Source organism: Salarias fasciatus, chromosome 20, assembly GCF_902148845.1.
Source record: "Salarias fasciatus chromosome 20, fSalaFa1.1, whole genome shotgun sequence".
NCBI classification, from domain to species: domain Eukaryota; kingdom Metazoa; phylum Chordata; class Actinopteri; order Blenniiformes; family Blenniidae; genus Salarias; species Salarias fasciatus.
In genome coordinates, this window is record NC_043764.1 from 1,073,053 (window position 1) to 1,092,974 (window position 19,922).

The 19,922-nt window shown below is 54.7% G+C and overlaps 2 protein-coding genes across 4 annotated transcripts in view; both read right to left on the reverse strand.

Annotated features, from left to right (window-relative positions):
* Positions 1–11,494, reverse strand: part of LOC115408433 (plexin-B1-like) — a 36,849-nt gene extending 25,355 nt beyond the window's left edge. For both annotated transcript variants that reach the window (XM_030119196.1, XM_030119195.1), the window contains exons 1-3: positions 11,063–11,494; positions 10,121–10,847; positions 8,963–9,142 (exon numbers count right to left, since the gene is read on the reverse strand). In XM_030119196.1, coding sequence (XP_029975056.1) covers positions 8,963–9,142; positions 10,121–10,847; positions 11,063–11,484 — 1,329 coding nt within the window. In that variant the 5' untranslated portion in view covers positions 11,485–11,494. The remainder of the gene's footprint in view (positions 1–8,962; positions 9,143–10,120; positions 10,848–11,062) is intronic.
* Positions 1–19,922, reverse strand: part of LOC115408444 (natural resistance-associated macrophage protein 2-like) — a 918,259-nt gene that overhangs the window by 547,511 nt on the left and 350,826 nt on the right. The window lies entirely within an intron of this gene.

Here is a 19,922-nt window from a genome sequence, read left to right on the forward strand (position 1 = left end):
CCCCAAAGCGTTTTTTTCCTTCGTACCTGCGTGTTTGAGCTTTCCTCCTTGTTGCGCTGCTCAGAGAGGCAGCCCCTCCCACCGTGAAAACGCGCTGTTTTCCCACGTTCACGTCACACTGTGAAGATGGCTCCCCCCCCCCCCCCCCCGCAGGCCCTCGGCGATCAGCGTTGCTGCTTTTTTCTAACTCTGATTACGGAAATAAAATAAACTTTAACCATCGTCTGAAAGCAACAGTCAAGCAAGAGCAAGAGTCTGAAGGGTCTGAAGGGTCTGGAGGGTCTGGAGGGTCTGAAGGGTCTGAAGGGTCTGGAGGGTCTGGAGGGTCTGAAGGGTCTGAAGGGTCTGGAGGGTCTGGAGGGTCTGAAGGGTCTGGAGGGTCTGGAGGGTCTGAAGGGTCTGAAGGGTCTGGAGGGTCTGGAGGGTCTGAAGGGTCTGAAGGGTCTGGAGGGTCTGGAGGGTCTGAAGGGTCTGAAGGGTCTGGAGGGTCTGAAGGGTCTGAAGGGTCTGGAGGGTCTGGAGGGTCTGAAGGGTCTGAAGGGTCTGGAGGGTCTGGAGGGTCTGAAGGGTCTGAAGGGTCTGGAGGGTCTGAAGGGTCTGAAGGGTCTGGAGGGTCTGGAGGGTCTGGAGGGTCTGAAGGGTCTGGAGGGTCTGGAGGGTCTGAAGGGTCTGGAGGGTCTGGAGGGTCTGGAGGGTCTGAAGGGTCTGGAGGGTCTGGAGGGTCTGAAGGGTCTGGAGGGTCTGGAGGGTCTGGAGGGTCTGGAGGGTCTGGAGGGTCTGAAGGGTCTGGAGGGTCTGGAGGGTCTGAAGGGTCTGGAGGGTCTGGAGGGTCTGGAGGGTCTGAAGGGTCTGGAGGGTCTGGAGGGTCTGGAGGGTCTGAAGGGTCTGGAGGGTCTGGAGGGTCTGGAGGGTCTGGAGGGTCTGAAGGGTCTGGAGGGTCTGGAGGGTCTGGAGGGTCTGGAGGGTCTGAAGGGTCTGGAGGGTCTGAAGGGTCTGGAGGGTCTGGAGGGTCTGGAGGGTCTGGAGGGTCTGAAGGGTCTGGAGGGTCTGAAGGGTCTGGAGGGTCTGAAGGGTCTGAAGGGTCTGGAGGGTCTGGAGGGTCTGAAGGGTCTGAAGGGTCTGGAGGGTCTGGAGGGTCTGAAGGGTCTGAAGGGTCTGGAGGGTCTGGAGGGTCTGAAGGGTCTGGAGGGTCTGGAGGGTCTGGAGGGTCTGGAGGGTCTGGAGGGTCTGGAGGGTCTGAAGGGTCTGGAGGGTCTGAAGGGTCTGGAGGGTCTGAAGGGTCTGGAGGGTCTGGAGGGTCTGAAGGGTCTGGAGGGTCTGAAGGGTCTGGAGGGTCTGAAGGGTCTGGAGGGTCTGGAGGGTCTGCGCTTGGTGAGTTTGTAACAGGAAAAGACGTGTATTTCCGTGTAGAGAAGCTAGAGCTAAAGAGCTAAAGCTAACCCTTAGAGACGCTAACAAAGCTCTGATTGGTTGAAGTAGCTGTCAGTCAAAGTCCACAGGGGGAGAGGCGGGGTTCAGTGAAACGGAGCGTTTTCTCTTCCGGGTTTCAGAATTAGCCCCAGAAAATCTTTTATTTCACACAAAATGACTTTTCCTTTGCGCCAAAAATAAAGTATGACCATGTTAGTGACATTTCTAGAGTTTGGACGAGCTAAAAAAGCAGGATACAGACCCTTTAAAAGGAAAAAGACAAAGGAAACTGTAAACCAAACAAACATAATAAAATACACTTAAATAGCACAAAACCAAGAGAACACACTGATGCCTTTGAATATCACATAATAAACTGGACGAGTTTGGTACTTTTCAAACTCAGTGCAGAGCTGATATGAGCTCTGCAGACAGAATGAGGACTGAAGGAGTTCTGCTGGTACTTTCAGGCTATTTCTATAATGTCCGGACTGATATAAAGGCTGAGATCTTTTATTAAAACTGGTCTGTTATGTTTCTGTTCCTGATCTGAACTGGTCAGAGTAACTGCCTGGTATTCTTTTGGAGGAGCGATAAAACCAATATTAAGATGGTTATTAGGAAAATACGACCATTAAAACAACTGAAATAAACTAAATGAATTCCTTGGTTCACTTGATGGTAAGAAACACTGGGAGTCCAAAACTGAAATGACAAACACAACTTCAGTTTGATAAACTTTGTAAGTATTCCTTACCTGAATTCTCTCTACACAAATTTTAAACAAAAGTGAAAATACATTTCTTCAAAATAAGACACCTCAATTATTTTTCTAAAAAACAAACAAAAAAAAGAAAAAAGAAAGCAAAAGTAAAGATTTATTCGGTACTTGAGGAAAAAAAATCTTCACTGATCAACGGTGGGCTCCTGTTGCAGCTTCACAGTAAGAACAAGTCCAGCAGTAAGGGTCCGCACTGAGTGAAGACCTTGAAATGTCTCGGTCTTTGCCCATTTTCAAAAAGAAACTTAAACTTAATCTCCTTGAAAATATAACGGAACCCCGACGAGCTGAAGGCTTATTTATGTCCTCTGAAGCCCACGAGTAATCTGTATGTAATGATATGTTGATGTGTGTTTATCTGGCTGATGATTGAAACAAACACTGTTGCCGTGTGCCGGTAGGATTGGTGTAGCGTAGGTAACAGCTTAGGTAACTGTAGGCTGACTGTGATTTTCTGTGTTTAATGTAAAATTCTCTTATCTTAATGCTATAAGGGCCCCGCCAATAAGCATTGGTCTGCTTCCAAGGGTGTCCCTCCATCCATCCATCCATTTTCTACCGCTTATCCGGGGCCGGGTCGCGGGGGCAGCAGTCTCAGCAGGGATGCCCAGACTTCCCTGTCCCCAGACACTTCCTCCAGCTCCTCTGGGAGGATCCCGAGGCGTTCCCAGGCCAGCCGAGAGACATAGTCTCTCCAGCGTGTCCTGGGTCTTCCCCGGGGTCTCCTCCCAGTGGGACATGCCCGGAACACCTCCCGAGGGAGGCGTCCAGGAGGCATCCTAAACAGATGTCCGAGCCACCTCAGCTGGTTCCTCTCGATGTGGAGGAGTAGCGGCTCTACTCCGAGCTCCTCCCTGGTGACTGAGCTCCTCACCCTATCTCTAAGGGAGCGCCCAGCCACCCTACGGAGGAAGCTCATTTCGGCCGCTTGTATCCGGGATCTTGTCCTTTCGGTCATGACCCAAAGCTCATGACCATAGGTGAGGGTGGGAACGTAGATTGACCGGTAAATCGAGAGCTTCGCCTTTCGGCTCAGCTCCTTCTTCACCACGACGGACCGATACAACGACCGCATCACTGCAGCCGCTGCACCGATCCGCCTGTCAATCTCACGCTCCATCCGTCCCCCACTCGTGAACAAGACCCCAAGATACTTGAACTCCTCCACTTGGGCTAGGGTCTCTCCACCAACCTGGAGGGGGCGAGCCACCTTCCTCCGGTCGAGGACCATGGCCTCGGATTTGGAGGTGCTAATCCTCATCCCTGCCGCTTCACACTCGGCTGCGAACCGCCCCAGTGCATGCTGTAGGTCCGGGTTCGATGAAGCCAACAGGACAACATCATCTGCAAAAAGCAGAGATGAAATCCTGTGGTTCCCGAACCGGAACCCCTCCGGCCCCTGGCTGCACCTAGAAATTCTGTCCATGAAGATTATGAACAGAACCGGTGACAAAGGGCAGCCCTGCCGGAGTCCAACATGCACCGGGAACAGGTCCGACTTACTGCCGGCAATGCGGACCAGACTCCTACTCCGGTCATACAAAGACCGGACGGCCCTTAACAAGGGGCCCCGGACTCCGTATTCCCGGAGCACCCCCCACAAGACACCACGAGGGACACGGTCGAATGCCTTCTCCAAATCCACAAAACACATGTGGACTGGTTGGGCAAACTCCCACGAACCCTCGAGCACCCTATGGAGGGTATAGAGCTGGTCCACTGTTCCACGGCCAGGATGAAAACCGCATTGTTCCTCCTGGATCCGAGGTTCGACTATTGGTCGGATCCTCCTCTCCAGTACCCTGGAATAGACTTTCCCGGGGAGGCTGAGGAGTGTAATCCCCCTATAGTTGGAGCACACCCTCCGGTCCCCCTTTTTAAACAGGGGGACCACCACCCCGGTCTGCCAATCCAGAGGCACCGTCCCCGACAGCCACACGATGTTGCAGAGACGTGTCAACCAAGACAGTCCCTGCACATCCAGAGACTTAAGGTACTCAGGCCGAATCTCGTCCACCCCCGGTGCCTTGCCACCGAGGAGCTTGCCAACCACCTCAGTGACTTCAGCTTGGGTGATGGACGAGTCCACCTCTGAGACCTCAGCCTCTGCTTCCTCCACGGAAGACGTGGCGACGGGATTGAGGAGGTCCTCGAAGTATTCCTTCCACCGTCCAACAATATCCCCAGTTGAGGTCAGCAGCTCCCCACCTCCACTGTAAACAGTGTTGGCGGAGACCTGCTTTCCCCTCCTGAGGCGCCGGACGGTTTGCCAGAATTTCTTCGAGGCCGACCGATAGTCCTCCTCCATGGCCTCCCCGAACTCCTCCCAGACCCGAGTTTTTGCCTCCACAACTGCTCGGGCTGCAGTTCGCTTGGCCTGCCGGTACCCGTCAGCTGCTTCGGGAGTCCCATGAGCCAGCAAGGCTCGATAGGACTCCTTCTTCAGCTTGACGGCAGCCCTTACTTCCGGTGTCCACCACCGGGTTCGGGGGTTGCCGCCACGACAGGCACCGGAGACCTTACGACCACAGCTCCGAGCAGCTGCTTCGACAATGGAGGTGGAGAACATGGTCCACTCGGACTCAATGTCCCCAGCCTCCCTCGGGACATGAGAGAAGCTCTCCCGGAGGTGGGAGTTGAAAGCCATGCTGACAGAGGGTTCCGCCAGACGTTCCCAGCAGACCCTCACAACACGTTTGGGTCTGCCAAGTCTGTCCGGTTTCCTCTTCCGCCAGCGAATCCAACTCACCACCAGGTGGTGATCGGTCGACAGCTCTGCCCCTCTCTTCACCCGAGTGTCCAAAACACGCGGCCGGAGGTCAGATGACACGACAACAAAGTCGATCATCGACCTCCGACCTAGGGTGTCCTGGTGCCAAGTGCACTTATGGACACCCCTGTGCTCGAACATGGTGTTCGTTATGGACAAACTGTGACTAGCACAGAAGTCCAATAACAGAACACCACTCGGGTTCAGATCGGGGAGGCCGTGCGATCCAATCACCCCCTTCCAGGTCTCACTGTCGCTGCCCACGTGGGCGTTGAAGTCCCCCAGTAGAACCATGGAGTCCCCAGTCGGAGCACTGTCCAGCACCCCTCCCAGGGACTCCAAGAAGGCCGGGTACTCTGCACTGCTGTTCGGCCCGTAAGCCGAGACAACAGTGAGGCACCTATCCCCGACCCGAAGGCGCAGGGATGCAACCCTCTCGTTCACTGGGGTGAACTCCAACACATGGCGGCTGAGCTGTGGGGCTATAAGCAAACCCACACCAGCCCGCCGCCTCTCACTGCGGGCAACGCCAGAGAAGTGGAGAGTCCAGCCCTTCTCGAGAGGTTGGGTTCCAGAGCCCAGGCTATGTGTGGAGGTGAGCCCGACTATATCTAGCCGGTACCTCTCAACCTCCCTCACAAGCTCGGGCTCCTTCCCCGCCAACGAGGTGACATTCCATGTCCCTAGAGCCAGTCTCTGTGTCCGGGGATCGGGTCGCCGGGCACCCTGCCGTCGGCTGCCACCCAATCCACACTGTCCCTTTTTTTGGAAAATGATTGTTCTCAAATGTACAGTATCTCTCTATGTGACAATTTTGTCATTTTGCAATATGTAATTTTGTAATAAACAAGAAAGAAAGAAGAAACAGTGGATCAGATCCTCCGTCTGCCACTAGGAGGCGTTCTGTTTCATTTTCTGCTGGATTCTGATTAAAGTTCATCCGTAAATCGCTGCGTCTTTTCCTCCCGCCGGGCCCCTGCAGGAAGCTGCTCCACGCCCTCTAGTGGCCGCTGCTCAAACAGGAAGCAGCTGTGAACTCCTGATATTTTCAGAGTAAAGCAGCCGATCTGCGTGAACAAGCTGGAGAATCGCATCTGATTTCATTTATTTTGAAAGTCAAAATACTGACATTTTCATCTCATCTCGTTAACGAAAACAACAGATCCGTCTCGTCACATTTCCGTCTTTAAAGAGATATTTTTAGCTCGTCACGTCTCGTTTAGTCACGGAAAAAAGGGGCGTTGACCAAATATTCTCGTCGTCATTGTTAACGGAAACAACACTGGTGGAGCCTGATGTGAGACGTCACGGCTCAGCAGGTAGATGCTACCGAGCTGCTGCTAATGCTGAGGAGCTGCTAATGCTAACAAGCTGCTGCTAATGCTGAGGAGCTGCTAATGCTAACAAGCTGCTGCTAATGCTGAGGAGCTGCTAATGCTAACAAGCTGCTGAGGAGCTGCTAATGCTAACAAGCTGCTGCTAATGCTGAGGAGCTGCTAATGCTAACAAGCTGCTGAGGAGCTGCTAATGCTAACAAGCTGCTGCTAATGCTGAGGAGCTGCTAATGCTAACAAGCTGCTGAGGAGCTGCTAATGCTAACAAGCTGCTGCTAATGCTGAGGAGCTGCTAATGCTAACAAGCTGCTGCTAATGCTGAGGAGCTGCTAATGCTAACAAGCTGCTGCTAATGCTGAGGAGCTGCTAATGCTAACAAGCTGCTGCTAATGCTGAGGAGCTGCTAATGCTAACAAGCTGCTGAGGAGCTGCTAATGCTAACAAGCTGCTGCTAATGCTAACTAGCAGCTGCTAACAGAGACTTTGGGAGGAGCTGTGCAGCCGCCGGCTGTGACGGAGTTCCAGGCGCCTTCAGTCAACGGTTGTTGCAGTTCGGTGGTGATTACACCGTGTTCCTATTGTTGTTGATCAGCCGCCGGTCCCCAGGTGCATTCTGGGTAAGACTCCAGCAGGAGTGCAGAAACGCTGACAGCATGTGATGAAATATTAACGTGTTGAATCAAAGCGCCGCAGTTTAGCTTCCAGGCAGGATTAGAGCTCATTAACACACACACACACACACACACACACACACACACACACACACACACACACACACACAGGTTTGTATTTCTATCCCTGTGAGGACACTCATTGACATAATGCATTTCCTAGCCCCTAACCCTGACCCTGACCCTGACCCAGACCACCACACAGCCGAACCCTAAAAATGTTTGACCTTTGACTTTTTTCAGTAACAACAACATGGTCAAGAAAACACTGTTTCCCTCATGAGGACCGGAAGAAGGTACAAGGCACATCCAGCAGGTTTTCCTATCCTTGTGGGGACATTTGGTCCCCACAAGGATAGGAAAATGCACGCGTGCACGCACACACACACACACACACACACACACACACACACACACACACACACACACACACACACACACACACACACACACACACACACACAAAGCTTCAGGGGCATCTTGCTAGATCCCTACCCAGAATGCACCTGGGAGACCGTTAGCCAACAACAACAAAGTCTGTGCCTGGTCCCATGTGACAAATACAAGACCAGACCCCCGAGCTGACACACACACACACACACACACACACACACACACACACACACACACACACACACACACACACACACCCTGAGGGAACAGAGCAGTTTGTAGCCTGCAGCTCTGCAACTCAATGATACTGTGTGTGTGTGTGTGTGTGTGTGTGTGTGTGTGTGTGTGTGTGTGTGTGTGTGTGTGTGTGTGTGTGTGTAGTGTTTCCAGTTGAACACAAACAGGAAAACAGCTGATTCCTTTGTGAAACCGGCAGCTGCAGACAGCAACACCTGACCTCTGACCCTGAACCAGGAACCAGGAACCAGGGTCTGGGGACCAGGGATCATATAGAACCCAGGCTAACAGGCACAGACCAGGGACCAGGGACCAGGGACCAGGGACCAGGGACCAGGGACCAGGGACCAGGGACCAGGGACCAGGAAGTGTGCTGATCAGAATGAGAGCAGAGCGCTGAGGGAGACGCTGAGGATAAAGACGGATCAGAGACGGCAGAGGAAGACAGACTGGAAGACTGAAAGAGACGATCCGGCTGAGAGGAGAGAGGGAGCGGATCCTCATCAAAAGACAACACACACAACACAACACAACACAACACACAACACAACACAACACACAACACAACACAACACACAACACAACACACCCAGCTTCAAAGCAGATTAAAATCCTCAAATTAGAAACGAAATCAGCGATGGAGCAGCCACACACAGACACACACACACACACACACACACACACATACATACACAGACACACACACACACACACACACACACACACACACACACACACATACATACACAGACACACACACACACACACACACACACACACATATCACTACACAACCAGGAGCAGACACACAATGGGAAGCAGCAGGCACAAGGAGACGCTGCACAAACAGGAGACACGACAAACAACACACGTGACGGGTGTAAAGAACAGTCAGACGGGATTAAAGTTTTATGTAAACAGAGAAAAAACTTAAACAATAAAAAACAGTCAGAGAAATAAAGACGGAAACCTGAGAGATGGAGCCTGGCGTCACCATGACGACGGAGTCAGCCGACATTCAGGTGTACGGAGAGTGTGTGTGTGTGTGTGCGCGTGCGTTCTCGTATTTCTATCCTTGTTGGGGCCAAATGTCCCCACAAGGATAGCAAAACGTGGAACGACGTGCCTTGTGGGGACCTTTTTCCGGTCCTAAGTAGGAGAAACAGTGTTTTCTTGACCATGTTGTTGTTACTGAAAAAAGTAAAAGTGCAAAAACATTTCTTTAGGGTTAGGCTTTGTTGTGGTGTGGGTTAGGGTTAGGGTAAGGGTCAGGGTTAGGGGCTAGACATGAATGGGAGTCAATGGACGGTCCCCACAAGGATAGAAATACAAGACTGAGCGTGCGTGTGTGTGTGGGGGGGGTCACCTTATGTAAACGGCCGTCCTTGTCCCCCAGGAAGGCGATTGTGTGTCCTGCCTCCGTTGCCGTGGCGACCGCGGTCAGCTGGGTGGTGGAGGTGACGGTGGGCGTGGCCGGCAGGGGCACGGCGCTGGCGATGGGGTTGGGGGTGTGTTCGCCTCCGCAGGGGTATTCAGAGAGGGAGTCCTATTTACCAAACAACAAACATACATGTCAGCTTTACAACACACACACACACACACACACACACACACACACACACACACACACACACACACACACACACACACACACACACATCAGTGTGTGTATGTGGGTCACATTCGTCCTACCAGCTGTGTTTGAGTGACAGCTGTCTGATGATCAGTCCAGCTGCTGATAAAAGATAACACTTTAATCCACACACACACACACACACACACACACACACACACACACACACACACACACACACACGCACACACACACACACACACACACGCGTGCTTGCGGTTGTGTTATTGGGGTCAGTTGTCAGTTGTCCCACTGATTCACCACTTTTCCTGTTTTACAGGAAAAGCAGGATTTCTCAGTCAGTCGCCGCCGCGCTCTGATTGGCTGAGAGTTGATGACATCAGCAGAATGTGCAGCGAGCTTCAGGCGGCAGCTGCTGCACGGCTCGGGTTCCTGGAAGCAGCCGGAACGTTCTGAGGACTCTGCAGTGAAGCAGCTCCAGACTCAGAGAAGCTGCAGGAACCGGAGAGGCGGAACACCGGGAACCAGCGCACGGGCTCCGGGGAACACCACTGTCTGAGCCGCCGTTCAGGTCTCTGGAGGTCGAACAACCAGGCGGTCTGGATCCTCAGGTTCCCTCCTCATCTGTCACCTGAGGTTCCCACAGGTCAAGAGGTTCTTCATCTGAGGTCACTTATGAACATGATTGTCTGGGGTCAGTTGGGGTCACCATTGTCTGGGGTCAGTTGGGGTCACCATTGTCTGGGGTCAGTTGGGGTCACCATTGTCTGGGGTCAGTTGGGGTCACCATTGTCTGGGGTCAGCTGTCAACACCATTGTCAGTGAACAGTGAATTGCCTGAACAGAATCCAGTGTCGTGAGCAGACCACCCTCAGACCACCCTGTGGAACGGGGTTGAGGGGATCCACTGTCGGTGAACACTGCTCTCACCTTGGGCAGCCTCAGGCACCTGGAGGAGACGGCGTACTCGATGTAGGCCTCCTCGCGGCCGCCGCCGCCGCGCCCGCCGCCGGTGTAGCACACCTCCTGCGCCCGGAGCAGCAGGGCGTCCAGCTCGGCCATGCCGTAGGCGCACAGCGCCGAGCGGCCGGTCGCCACCGGCGTGGACGCCTGCCCCGCCGCCATGACCACGAACAGGGCGGGCCGGCCCGAGTGGGCGCCGAGCCACGCCCCCTGCGCCAGGTTGTAGCCGCCGTGGCAGAGCAGCGGCGCCTCCACGTAGGAGTAGAAGCTGCGGTCGGAGGCGCAGAGCCGCGAGGCGTACGTCCGGTACTCCTTCTTGTGCCACATGTCGCGCCGCGAGAACAGGAAGTAGACGTGGTCGCCGTGGGCGACCGCCTTCACGAAGTGGTTGTTGTACTCGGAGTAGCTCCCCACCACCAGCTTGCCGAGCTCCTCCTCCTGGGAGAAGGCGCGGCGCGGCGGGACCACCGGGGACAGGCGGCGCGTGGTGATGGGCGGGATGTCGCCCGGACCCCTGCTGGTGTAGCCGCGGCCCACCAGCAGGAGGCGCAGCGGGCCGCCGCCGCCCTCCTGCCTGGTCCGGGTGCTGATGACCACGCCCACGGTGGAAACGCGGGGGTCGTTGGCGGCGACGTACTGCGTGTCCACGGGGTTGGACGTCTGGTAGAGGAGCTGCGAGATGTTGGACAGACTCCTGCAGGGACACAAGCGTTCTGCTGTCAGGGCGACCGCCGGGCTGCGCACCGCTCCGGCGGGCGGAGTGCCGACCGGACCGTCGGGACCAGGTGGTCCAGCTGACGGCCTGGCCGGCGGGGCGCTGGCCGGACCCCCGCCGGACGGTCGCCGCTTCACGGCGTTGGGTCTCTGAGAGTTGGCGCTGGAGTGTGGCGCGACGTCTCGCCGCCTTACCTCTTGTCGCAGATGCCCTGGAACAGCGACCCGCACACGATCAGGCTGCCCGGCTCCGCCCCCTGGCCCGGCCCCGCCCCCCGGCCCGGCTCCAGCAGCAGCAGCTTGTTGTGGTTGTGAGTGGGCGTGGCCGAGGGGCAGTCCTGGGGCACGATGGGGGGCAGGCAGTCCGGGGAGTCCAGGTGAGGACCCGTCTTCACGTGAGACGTCACCTTCAGGTCGGGGGTCAGCTGGTACAGGTGGTCGACCCCGCCCACGTACAGACGCCCCGCCCCCGGGTCCAGGAGCAGGTGAGACAGCGGGGCGCCCTGCAGCTCCAGCCTCTGAAGCAAGGCATCATCAGGATGGACGGGATGGACGGGAGGGGCGAGGAAGAGGAGGAGGAGGAGGAGGAGGGACGGAGGGACGGAGGAGGCCGACATGGCAGCTCCTCTTTACCTGCAACAGGTGAGACAGACAGAGACAAGATGAAGGACATCACCAAGAACCTGAAGAACATCATCGAGAGAACCATGTTCCTCAGCCCGGTCCAGGCTGAGCCGCTGGGGCTGCTGGTTTTGTTTCACTAGACTCCGCCCATTTCCTCAGGTGAGTCCACCTGTAGACCTGGTGAAATGGGCGGAGTCCAGGTTCTTCTTGTGGACCAGATTCGGCTCCAGAGGACTGAACCTCCAAACCAGACTCAGCCTCACGTCCTGAAACACCAGCAGGCTGCGCTTCTGTCCGTCCTCCGTCCTCCGTCCTCAGAGCGCCGGACCTCTGTCTTCGCTCCACTGTGGGAGGAAGCTGGAACCATGAAGCCCCTGGACCTGGTCCAGACCCTGGTCCTGGAGCTGGTCCTGATCCTGGTCCTGATCCTGGTCCGGGAGCTGGTGCTGGTTATGATCCTGGTCCAGACCCTGGTCCTGGTGCCGGTGCTGGTCCTGATCCTGGTCCTGATCCTGGTGCTGGTTATGATCCTGGTCCTGATTCTGATCCTGGTCCTGGAGCTGGAGCTGGTCCTGATCCTGGTCCTGATCCTGGTCCTGATCCTGGTCCTGATCCTGGTCCTGGAGCTGGCCCTGATCCTGGTCCTGATCCTGGTCCAGACCCTGGTCCTGGAGCTGGTCCTGATCCTGATCCTGGTGCTGGTCCTGGTCCTGGTCCTGATCCTGATCCTGGTCCTGGTGCTGGTGCTGGTCCTGGTCCTGGTCCTGATCCTGATCCTGGTCCTCCTTCTCCTCAACGGATTTTATTTTCCTGCTTCTCGTTTTTTACACATCAGACTCAAACTGTAGTGAGTTGCCTGTAGCGGCGTCGCCATGGCAACAGGCCTGTTTCCTCGGCAACGCTGCGCCGACCCGAGCCTCTGGAGACCGAGGGGTGTTTTCACATCTCACACTATCTAGAAGTTTGTTGGAGTGTTCACAGACGGTGGTCTGCTCCTGAGCCAGGAATTTCAACCTGCAGCCACTTCCTGGTCCCACAGGAAGCGCTAGATCCTTCCACTTCCTGTGGGAACAGGAAGTGGAAGGATCCAGAGCTGCAGTCATGTTGAAGCGCTTCCTCAAAAATCCCATAACCTCACATCTTCATCGAGTGTGTGTGTGTGTGTGTGTGTGTGTGTGTGTGTGTGTGTGTGTGTGTGTGTGTATACAGAAGAGACAGATTGTGAGTAGGACTCAGACTCTGGTTCTGGTCCCGGGTAGGGATTCCTGGTCACAACTTTAAAAAACACAATCCGACACACCAGTGCACTGGTTTAATCAGCAGAACCTGCCAGAACCGGCCCACAGAGCCCAGAACCGGCTCAAACCGGCCAGAACCTGCCAGAACCGGCCCACAGAGCCCAGAACCGGCTCAAACCGGCCAGAACCAGCCAGAACCGGTTCAAGCCAACCATGAACCGGCCCGCTGCCCTCCTCCTGTGGGCCTCATCCACAGAATGCTGGATGCAGTTTGATGATATTGATCCCAGAGGCAGCACCGCCCGGACGCAGGGCTGCTGGTTCAAATCCCTCCTGCCCTCAGCCCAGGAGCCGCAGACTGAAGTCCAAGACAGAACTAGGCTCAGCTGGTTCCTTCTGGTCCTTCTGGTTTTGCCGTCATGCAGTGAGACTGAGGGGCGTTGTTACAGGAAGTGACCTCAGTCTACTTCCTGTTCGACTCTTTTCAGCAACTTTCAGCTTCAATTCAGCTTCGGAGAAAATGTAGAAATGATCTCAGAGTTTTACAGGAGCACAAAACACCATTCTGCCTCGATCTCTCTCTCCCTCTCTCTCTCTGTCTTTTTCTCTCTCTCTCTCCCTCCTTCACTCTATTTCCCTCTCTCTCTCTCAGTCTGAGTTGGGCTCGCTCGCCCTTCCCTCCTGTGAGCCAAACTCTAAAGGAACACTCACTGTTTAACTCGCCCTGGTGCATGCTGGGAAACACCCAGAGAGGCCTCAGGACACACACACACACACACACACACACACACACACACACACACACACACACACACACTCTTCAACATTTCCATGGTAATACTGCACATCCTCACGCAGTCAGTCTGTATGCTAATGCCTTCAGTCAGCTGATGGAGGGAGTTCATCTATAATTCATGCATCAGCAAGGGGGGGGGGGCAGAAAGTAAAGCGAGTAGTGAAGTTGGAAGAAAGACAGCGAGGTTATAGGAAGGACAGAAGAAGGGGAACGGAGTGGAGGAGGAGTGGAGGTGTGGAGAGAGCCGGAGGCAACGGAGCGTTCCAGTCAGAAATGAGGAAAAAGACTCGAGAAGAAATTCCTGTTTGATCTCCTGAATTCAGATCAGCGCTCAGCGTGAGACACTCCGGCGCTCCACTGCCACCTGCAGACACAGCTGAGGGCGAAGGAAACCCACGCTCAGACCCGTTCACCTGCAGACACAGCTGAGGGCGAAGGAAACCCACGCTCAGACCCGATCACCTGCAGACACAGCTGAGGGCGAAGGAAGCCCACGCTCAGACCCGATCACCTGCAGACACAGCTGAGGGCGAAGGAAACCCACACTCAGACCCGTTCACCTGCAGACACAACTGAGGGCGAAGGAAGCCCACGCTCAGACCCGTTCACCTGCAGACACAACTGAGGGCGAAGGAAGCCCACACTCAGACCCGTTCACCTGCAGACACAACTGAGGGCGAAGGAAGCCCACACTCAGACCCGTTCACCTGCAGACACAACTGAGGGCGAAGGAAGCCCATGCTCAGACCCGTTCACCTGCAGACACAGCTGAGGGCGAAGGAAGCCCACACTCAGACCCGTTCACCTGCAGACACAGCTGAGGGCGAAGGAAGCCCATGCTTGGACTTCCAGTGAAAACTAAAGGCCTTCGTATGCTTCTGCGTCGCAGAACCTACGCCGTCGACGCAGCCCCTACGCTACGGCTTGACACGCACCTCCCAAAAATCCTAACCATGCGTCATGTCGACGCGTGGTGACGTGAACGTCGAGGGCTGTGATTGGTCCGCTCAGAACGTAGTTTCCGGGTCTTTACGTAATATAGTCCTCGAGTGGTTTAACGGTCGGACGGACCACCTCCGCAAACGCCTCCTGCGTCGCCTGCGCAACAACAACTGGAGCCACGTCGTCTGCTGTTCCACCGAGGAGCTGCAGCTCCACACAGCCGCCCCGTCGCCACTGCTTCCTCTGACTGACCGGAAGAGAAGCCACAGAGCGCCAAGAGCCTCCCACGAACAAACCAAGACTGGAACCGCAGAGGAGGCCGTTCCCCCGACGCAGAAGCAAGATGTGCTCAGTGCCGGCGAAGGAACGGACAGGCCTAAGTCAGGCTTAAGAGGTCAGACCCTGTCCTGGACTCTGTGGAACCACATCCCCCTCTGTGGACCCCCTCTACTGGACCCTCTACTGGACCCTCTACTGGACACTCTACTGGACCCTATACTGGACCCTCTAGTGGACCCTCTACTGGACCCTCTAGTGGACCCTCTACTGGACCCTCTACTGGACCCTCTAGTGGACCCTCTAGTGGACCCTCTACTGGACCCTCTACTGGAACCTCTAGTGGACCCTCTAGTGGACCCTCTACTGGACCCTCTAGTGGACCCTCTAGTGGACCCTCTACTGGACCCTCTAGTGGACCCTCTACTGGACCCTCTACTGGACCCTCTAGTGGACCCTCTACTGGACCCTCTAGTGGACCCTCTAGTGGACCTTCTACTGGACCCTCTACTGGAACCTCTACTGGACCCTCCACTGGACCCTCTAGTGGACCCTCTACTGGACCCTCTAGTGGACCCTCTACTGGACCCTCTACTGGACCCTCTAGTGGACCCTCTAGTGGACCCTCTACTGGACCCTCTGGTGGACCCTCTAGTGGACCCTCTACTGGACCCTCTAGTGGACCCTCTACTGGACCCTCTACTGGACCCTCTAGTGGACCCTCTACTGGACCTTCTACTGGACCCTCTAGTGGACCCTCTACTGGACCCTCTACTGGACCCTCTACTGGACCCTTCTTCCAGGAGTTCCAGAACTAAGTTGCCCAGGGCAGCAGGACCATGTGACATGATGGACCTCCAGGTCCCGTCCTGTGATTGGCTGTCGTGGGATTGGCGCCGTCCCAGCTGGTAACCGTGGCAACAGGCCGATGCTGCGGTTCAGTCTGCTAATCGCAGCAGTTTGAGCTTCACTCCTCTTTTGTTCCCGCCTCTCTCTCTCTCTCTCTCTCTCTTCCTCGGCACCCCCCTCATCCCCCCATCCGCGACTCCCCCCCTTTTCAATTTTCTGCTGGGTCTGCTCCTCTCTCGCCCCCTCCTCTTTCTCTCTGTATGTAAATGAAGGACAGGCTGCTTTCAACACAGTGAGGTGATGATTACAGGCTGCCTTACCTCAGGCACGCACACACACACACACACACACACACACACACACACACACACACACACTCACACACACACACACACACACACACACACACACACACACACCCTCATATCATCACTGCTGACTCTCACACTCACTCTTCAAAGAGACGACACATTCATGCACACACACATTCAGGCAGATGTGTGTATGTAGTTAAATTTCTTTGTCCTTATCCCCCCCCCCCCCCCCCCCCCCGTCCCCCCGCCCCCCTCGGAGTCGGTACCTGTCCTACTTTCAGCTGAGGAGCCTTGGAGCCAGGCACACACACACAGCTCAGCACGGTTCGATTCCCCGTCAGAGCTCCAGTGGTTTCACCTGCAGCTCCACGTGTCGCATCGTAAACAGAAAACAGCCGTCTGTATCAGCGTCACTCCGCCTGTAGGCCGAACAGCTGTTCACACCGGGACCCGGGTGTGAGACTGGGTAAAGTCTCACATCTAAAGACTGGTCTCCAGACTAAAGACCGGCCTGCAGATTAAAGACTGACCTCCAGACTAAAGACTGGTCATAAGACTAAAGACTGGTCATAAGACTAAAGACCTGCCTGCAGACTAAAGACTGGTCATAAGACTAAAGACTGGTCATAAGACTAAAGACCGGCTGATTGAGACTTTTAAATGTTTGATTTGATTCTTTCAGGAAAACGTCAGATTCTAGTTTTATTCTGAAAATATTTCATAACAAACTTCAAGCAATGATGCCACAAAAATCCAGAAAGAGACACAGCGCTTCTGTACACACACACACACACACACACACACACACACACACACACACACACACACACACACACACACACACACACACACACACACACACACGTTGGGTTTCCCACTCTTTTGGGGACATTCCATTGACTCCCATTCATTTCTAACCCCTAACCCTAACCCTGACCCTGACCCTGACCCTGACCCACACCAAAACAAAGCGTAGCCCTAAAGAAATGTTTTTGCACTTTTACTTTTTTCAGTAACAACAACATGGTCAAGAAAACACTGTTTCTCCTACTTAGGACCGGAAAAAGGTCCACAAGGCACGTCGTTCCACGTTTTGCTATCCTTGTGGGGACATTTGGCCCCAACAAGGATAGAAATACGAGAACGCACACACACACACACACACACACACACACACACACACACACAGTCTCTCACACACGCACACACACACACACAGTCTCACACACGCGCGCGCACGCACACACACACCCACACACACACACACACACACACACACACACACACACACACACACACACACACACACACACACACACACACACACACGTTTGTACAGCTATATGTTGTGAGGACATTCATTGACATAATGCATTTCCAGCCCCGAACCCTAACCATCAAAAATTAATGCCTAACCCTGACCCAGACCCTAAACCTGACCTAAACCTGACTGTAACCCTGAACCAGACCCTAAACCTGACCTAAACCTGACTGTAACCCTGACCCAGACCCTAAACCTGACCTAAACCTGACTGTAACCCTGAACCAGACCCTAAACCTGACCTAAACCTGACTGTAACCCTGACCCAGACCCTAAACCTGACCTAAACCTGACTGTAACCCTGACCCAGACCCTAAACCTGACCTAAACCTGACTGTAACCCTGACCCAGACCCTAAACCTGACCTAAACCTGACTGTGACCCTGAACCAGACCCTAAACCTGACCTAAACCTGACTGTGACCCTGAACCAGAAATCATGTCTGAACCTCAAAAAGGCCAAAAAAGGCCCATCGAATAGTGAGGACCAGCAAGAATGTCCTCACTTTCCAAAAATTGTCCTCACTTGTAAGGTTAAAAACCCAATGTCCTCACAAAAGGTCCTCACAACATATAGCTGTACAAGTACACACACACACACGCACACACACACACACACACACACACACACACACACACACACACAGAGTCACACACACAAAAACACACACACACACACACACACACACACACACACACACACACAGAGTCACACACACACACACACACACACACACAGTCACACACACAAAAACACACACACACACAGTCACAGTCACACACACACACACAGTCTAACACACACACATACACAGTGCTTTCACCTCTGCGTTTGTTTGGCCTTCTGAGTTTTTCCTTTCCGTCTTTGTCTCTCTTCTGTTTTTCCTGCTTCAGGATTATTTTGCTGCCTGTTCAGCTTTATTATACAGGCACACACACACACACACACACACACACACACACACACACACACACACACACACACACACACACACACACACCACACACACGCCCCTGGTGAGCTCATGAATATCTCCCGGCGTTCGCTGACACAGGGACGGTTTGATATCATCGAGGTTGTGTGACGACTGTGACACACACACAAACACACACTCTTTAAATCCCAGTGGGACGTGTGTGTTTGTGTGTGTGTGTGTGTGTGTGTGTGTGTGTGTGTGTGTGTGTGTGTGTGTGAGAGAGAGAGAGACTTATGGATGGTGTCAGCGGTTGTCACAAGAAATAAAAAAGTAATTTCCAAACAGACGGAATTTCCTCCCGTCTGACTCAGACAGTAGACGGCCTTCATCATCATCATCATCATCATCATCATGATCCTCACATCCTCATCATCATCATCACCATCCTCATCACCATGATCACCACCATCATCATCCTCATCCTCCTCATCTTCACCGTCCTAGGAGGTCATTAATTTGTCGCCATGGTAACGAGCCTCACGGGACACAACCAGCTGTTTAAGCATCAGGCTGGAGGAGCAGCTGTGGGAGTTCAGGGAGGAGAGCAGGAGAGAGATCACAGTCCAGAGAGGATCCAGTCCTGAGGGGATCCAGTCCTGAGGGGATCTAGTCCAGAGAGGATCCCGTCCTGAGGGGATCCAGTCCAGAGGGGCTCAAGTCCAGAGAGGATCCCATCCTGAGGGGATCCAGTCCAGAGAGGATCCCGTCCTGAGGAGATCCAGTCCAGACAGGATCCCATTCTGAGGGGATCCAGTCCTAAGGGGATCCATCCTGAGGGGATCCAGTCCAGAGCAGCTCCAGTCCAGAGGGGATCCCGTCCTGAGGAGATCCAGTCCTGAGGAGATCCAGTCCAGAGAGGCTCCCGCCCTGAGGAGATCCAGTCCAGAGAGGATCCTGTCCTGAGGAGATCAAGTCCAGAGAGGATCCCATTCTGAGGGGATCCAGTCCTGAGGGGATCCAGTCCAGAGCAGCTCCAGTCCAGAGGGGATCCCGTCCTGAGGGGATCCAGTCCATAGAGGATCCCGTCCTGAGGAGATCCAGTCCAGAGAGGATCCAGTCCTGAGGAGATCCAGTCCAGAGAGGATCCCACCCTGAGGAGATCCAGTCCAGAGAGGATCCCGTCCTGAGGGGATAAAGTCCTGAGGGGATCCAGTCCAGAGGAGCTCCAGTCCTGATCGGATCCTGTCCTGAGGGGATCCAGTCCAGAGGGGCTCAAGTCCAGAGAGGATCCCATCCTGAGGGGATCCAGTCCAGAGAGGATCCCGTCCTGAGGAGATCCAGTCCAGAGAGGATCCCATTCTGAGGGGATCCAGTCCAGAGGGGATCCCGTCCTGAGGGAATTCAGTCCAGAGAGGATCCCGTCCTGAGGAGATCCAGTCCAGAGAGGATCCCGTCCTGAGGGGATCCAGTCCAGAGAGGATCCCATCCTGAGGGGATCCAGTCCTGAGGAGATCCAGTCCTGAGGGGATCCAGTCCTGAGGGGCTCCAGTCCAGAGAGGATCCCGTCCTGAGGGGATCAAGTCATGAGGGGATCCAGTCCAGAGAGGATCCCGTCCTGAGGAGATCCAGTCCAGAGAGGATCCCATTCTGAGGGGATCCAGTCCAGAGGGGATCCCGTCCTAAGGGAATCCAGTCCAGAGAGGATCCCATCCTGAGGGGATCCAGTCCAGAGAGGATCCCATCCTGAGGGGATCCAGTCCAGAGAGGATCCCATCCTGA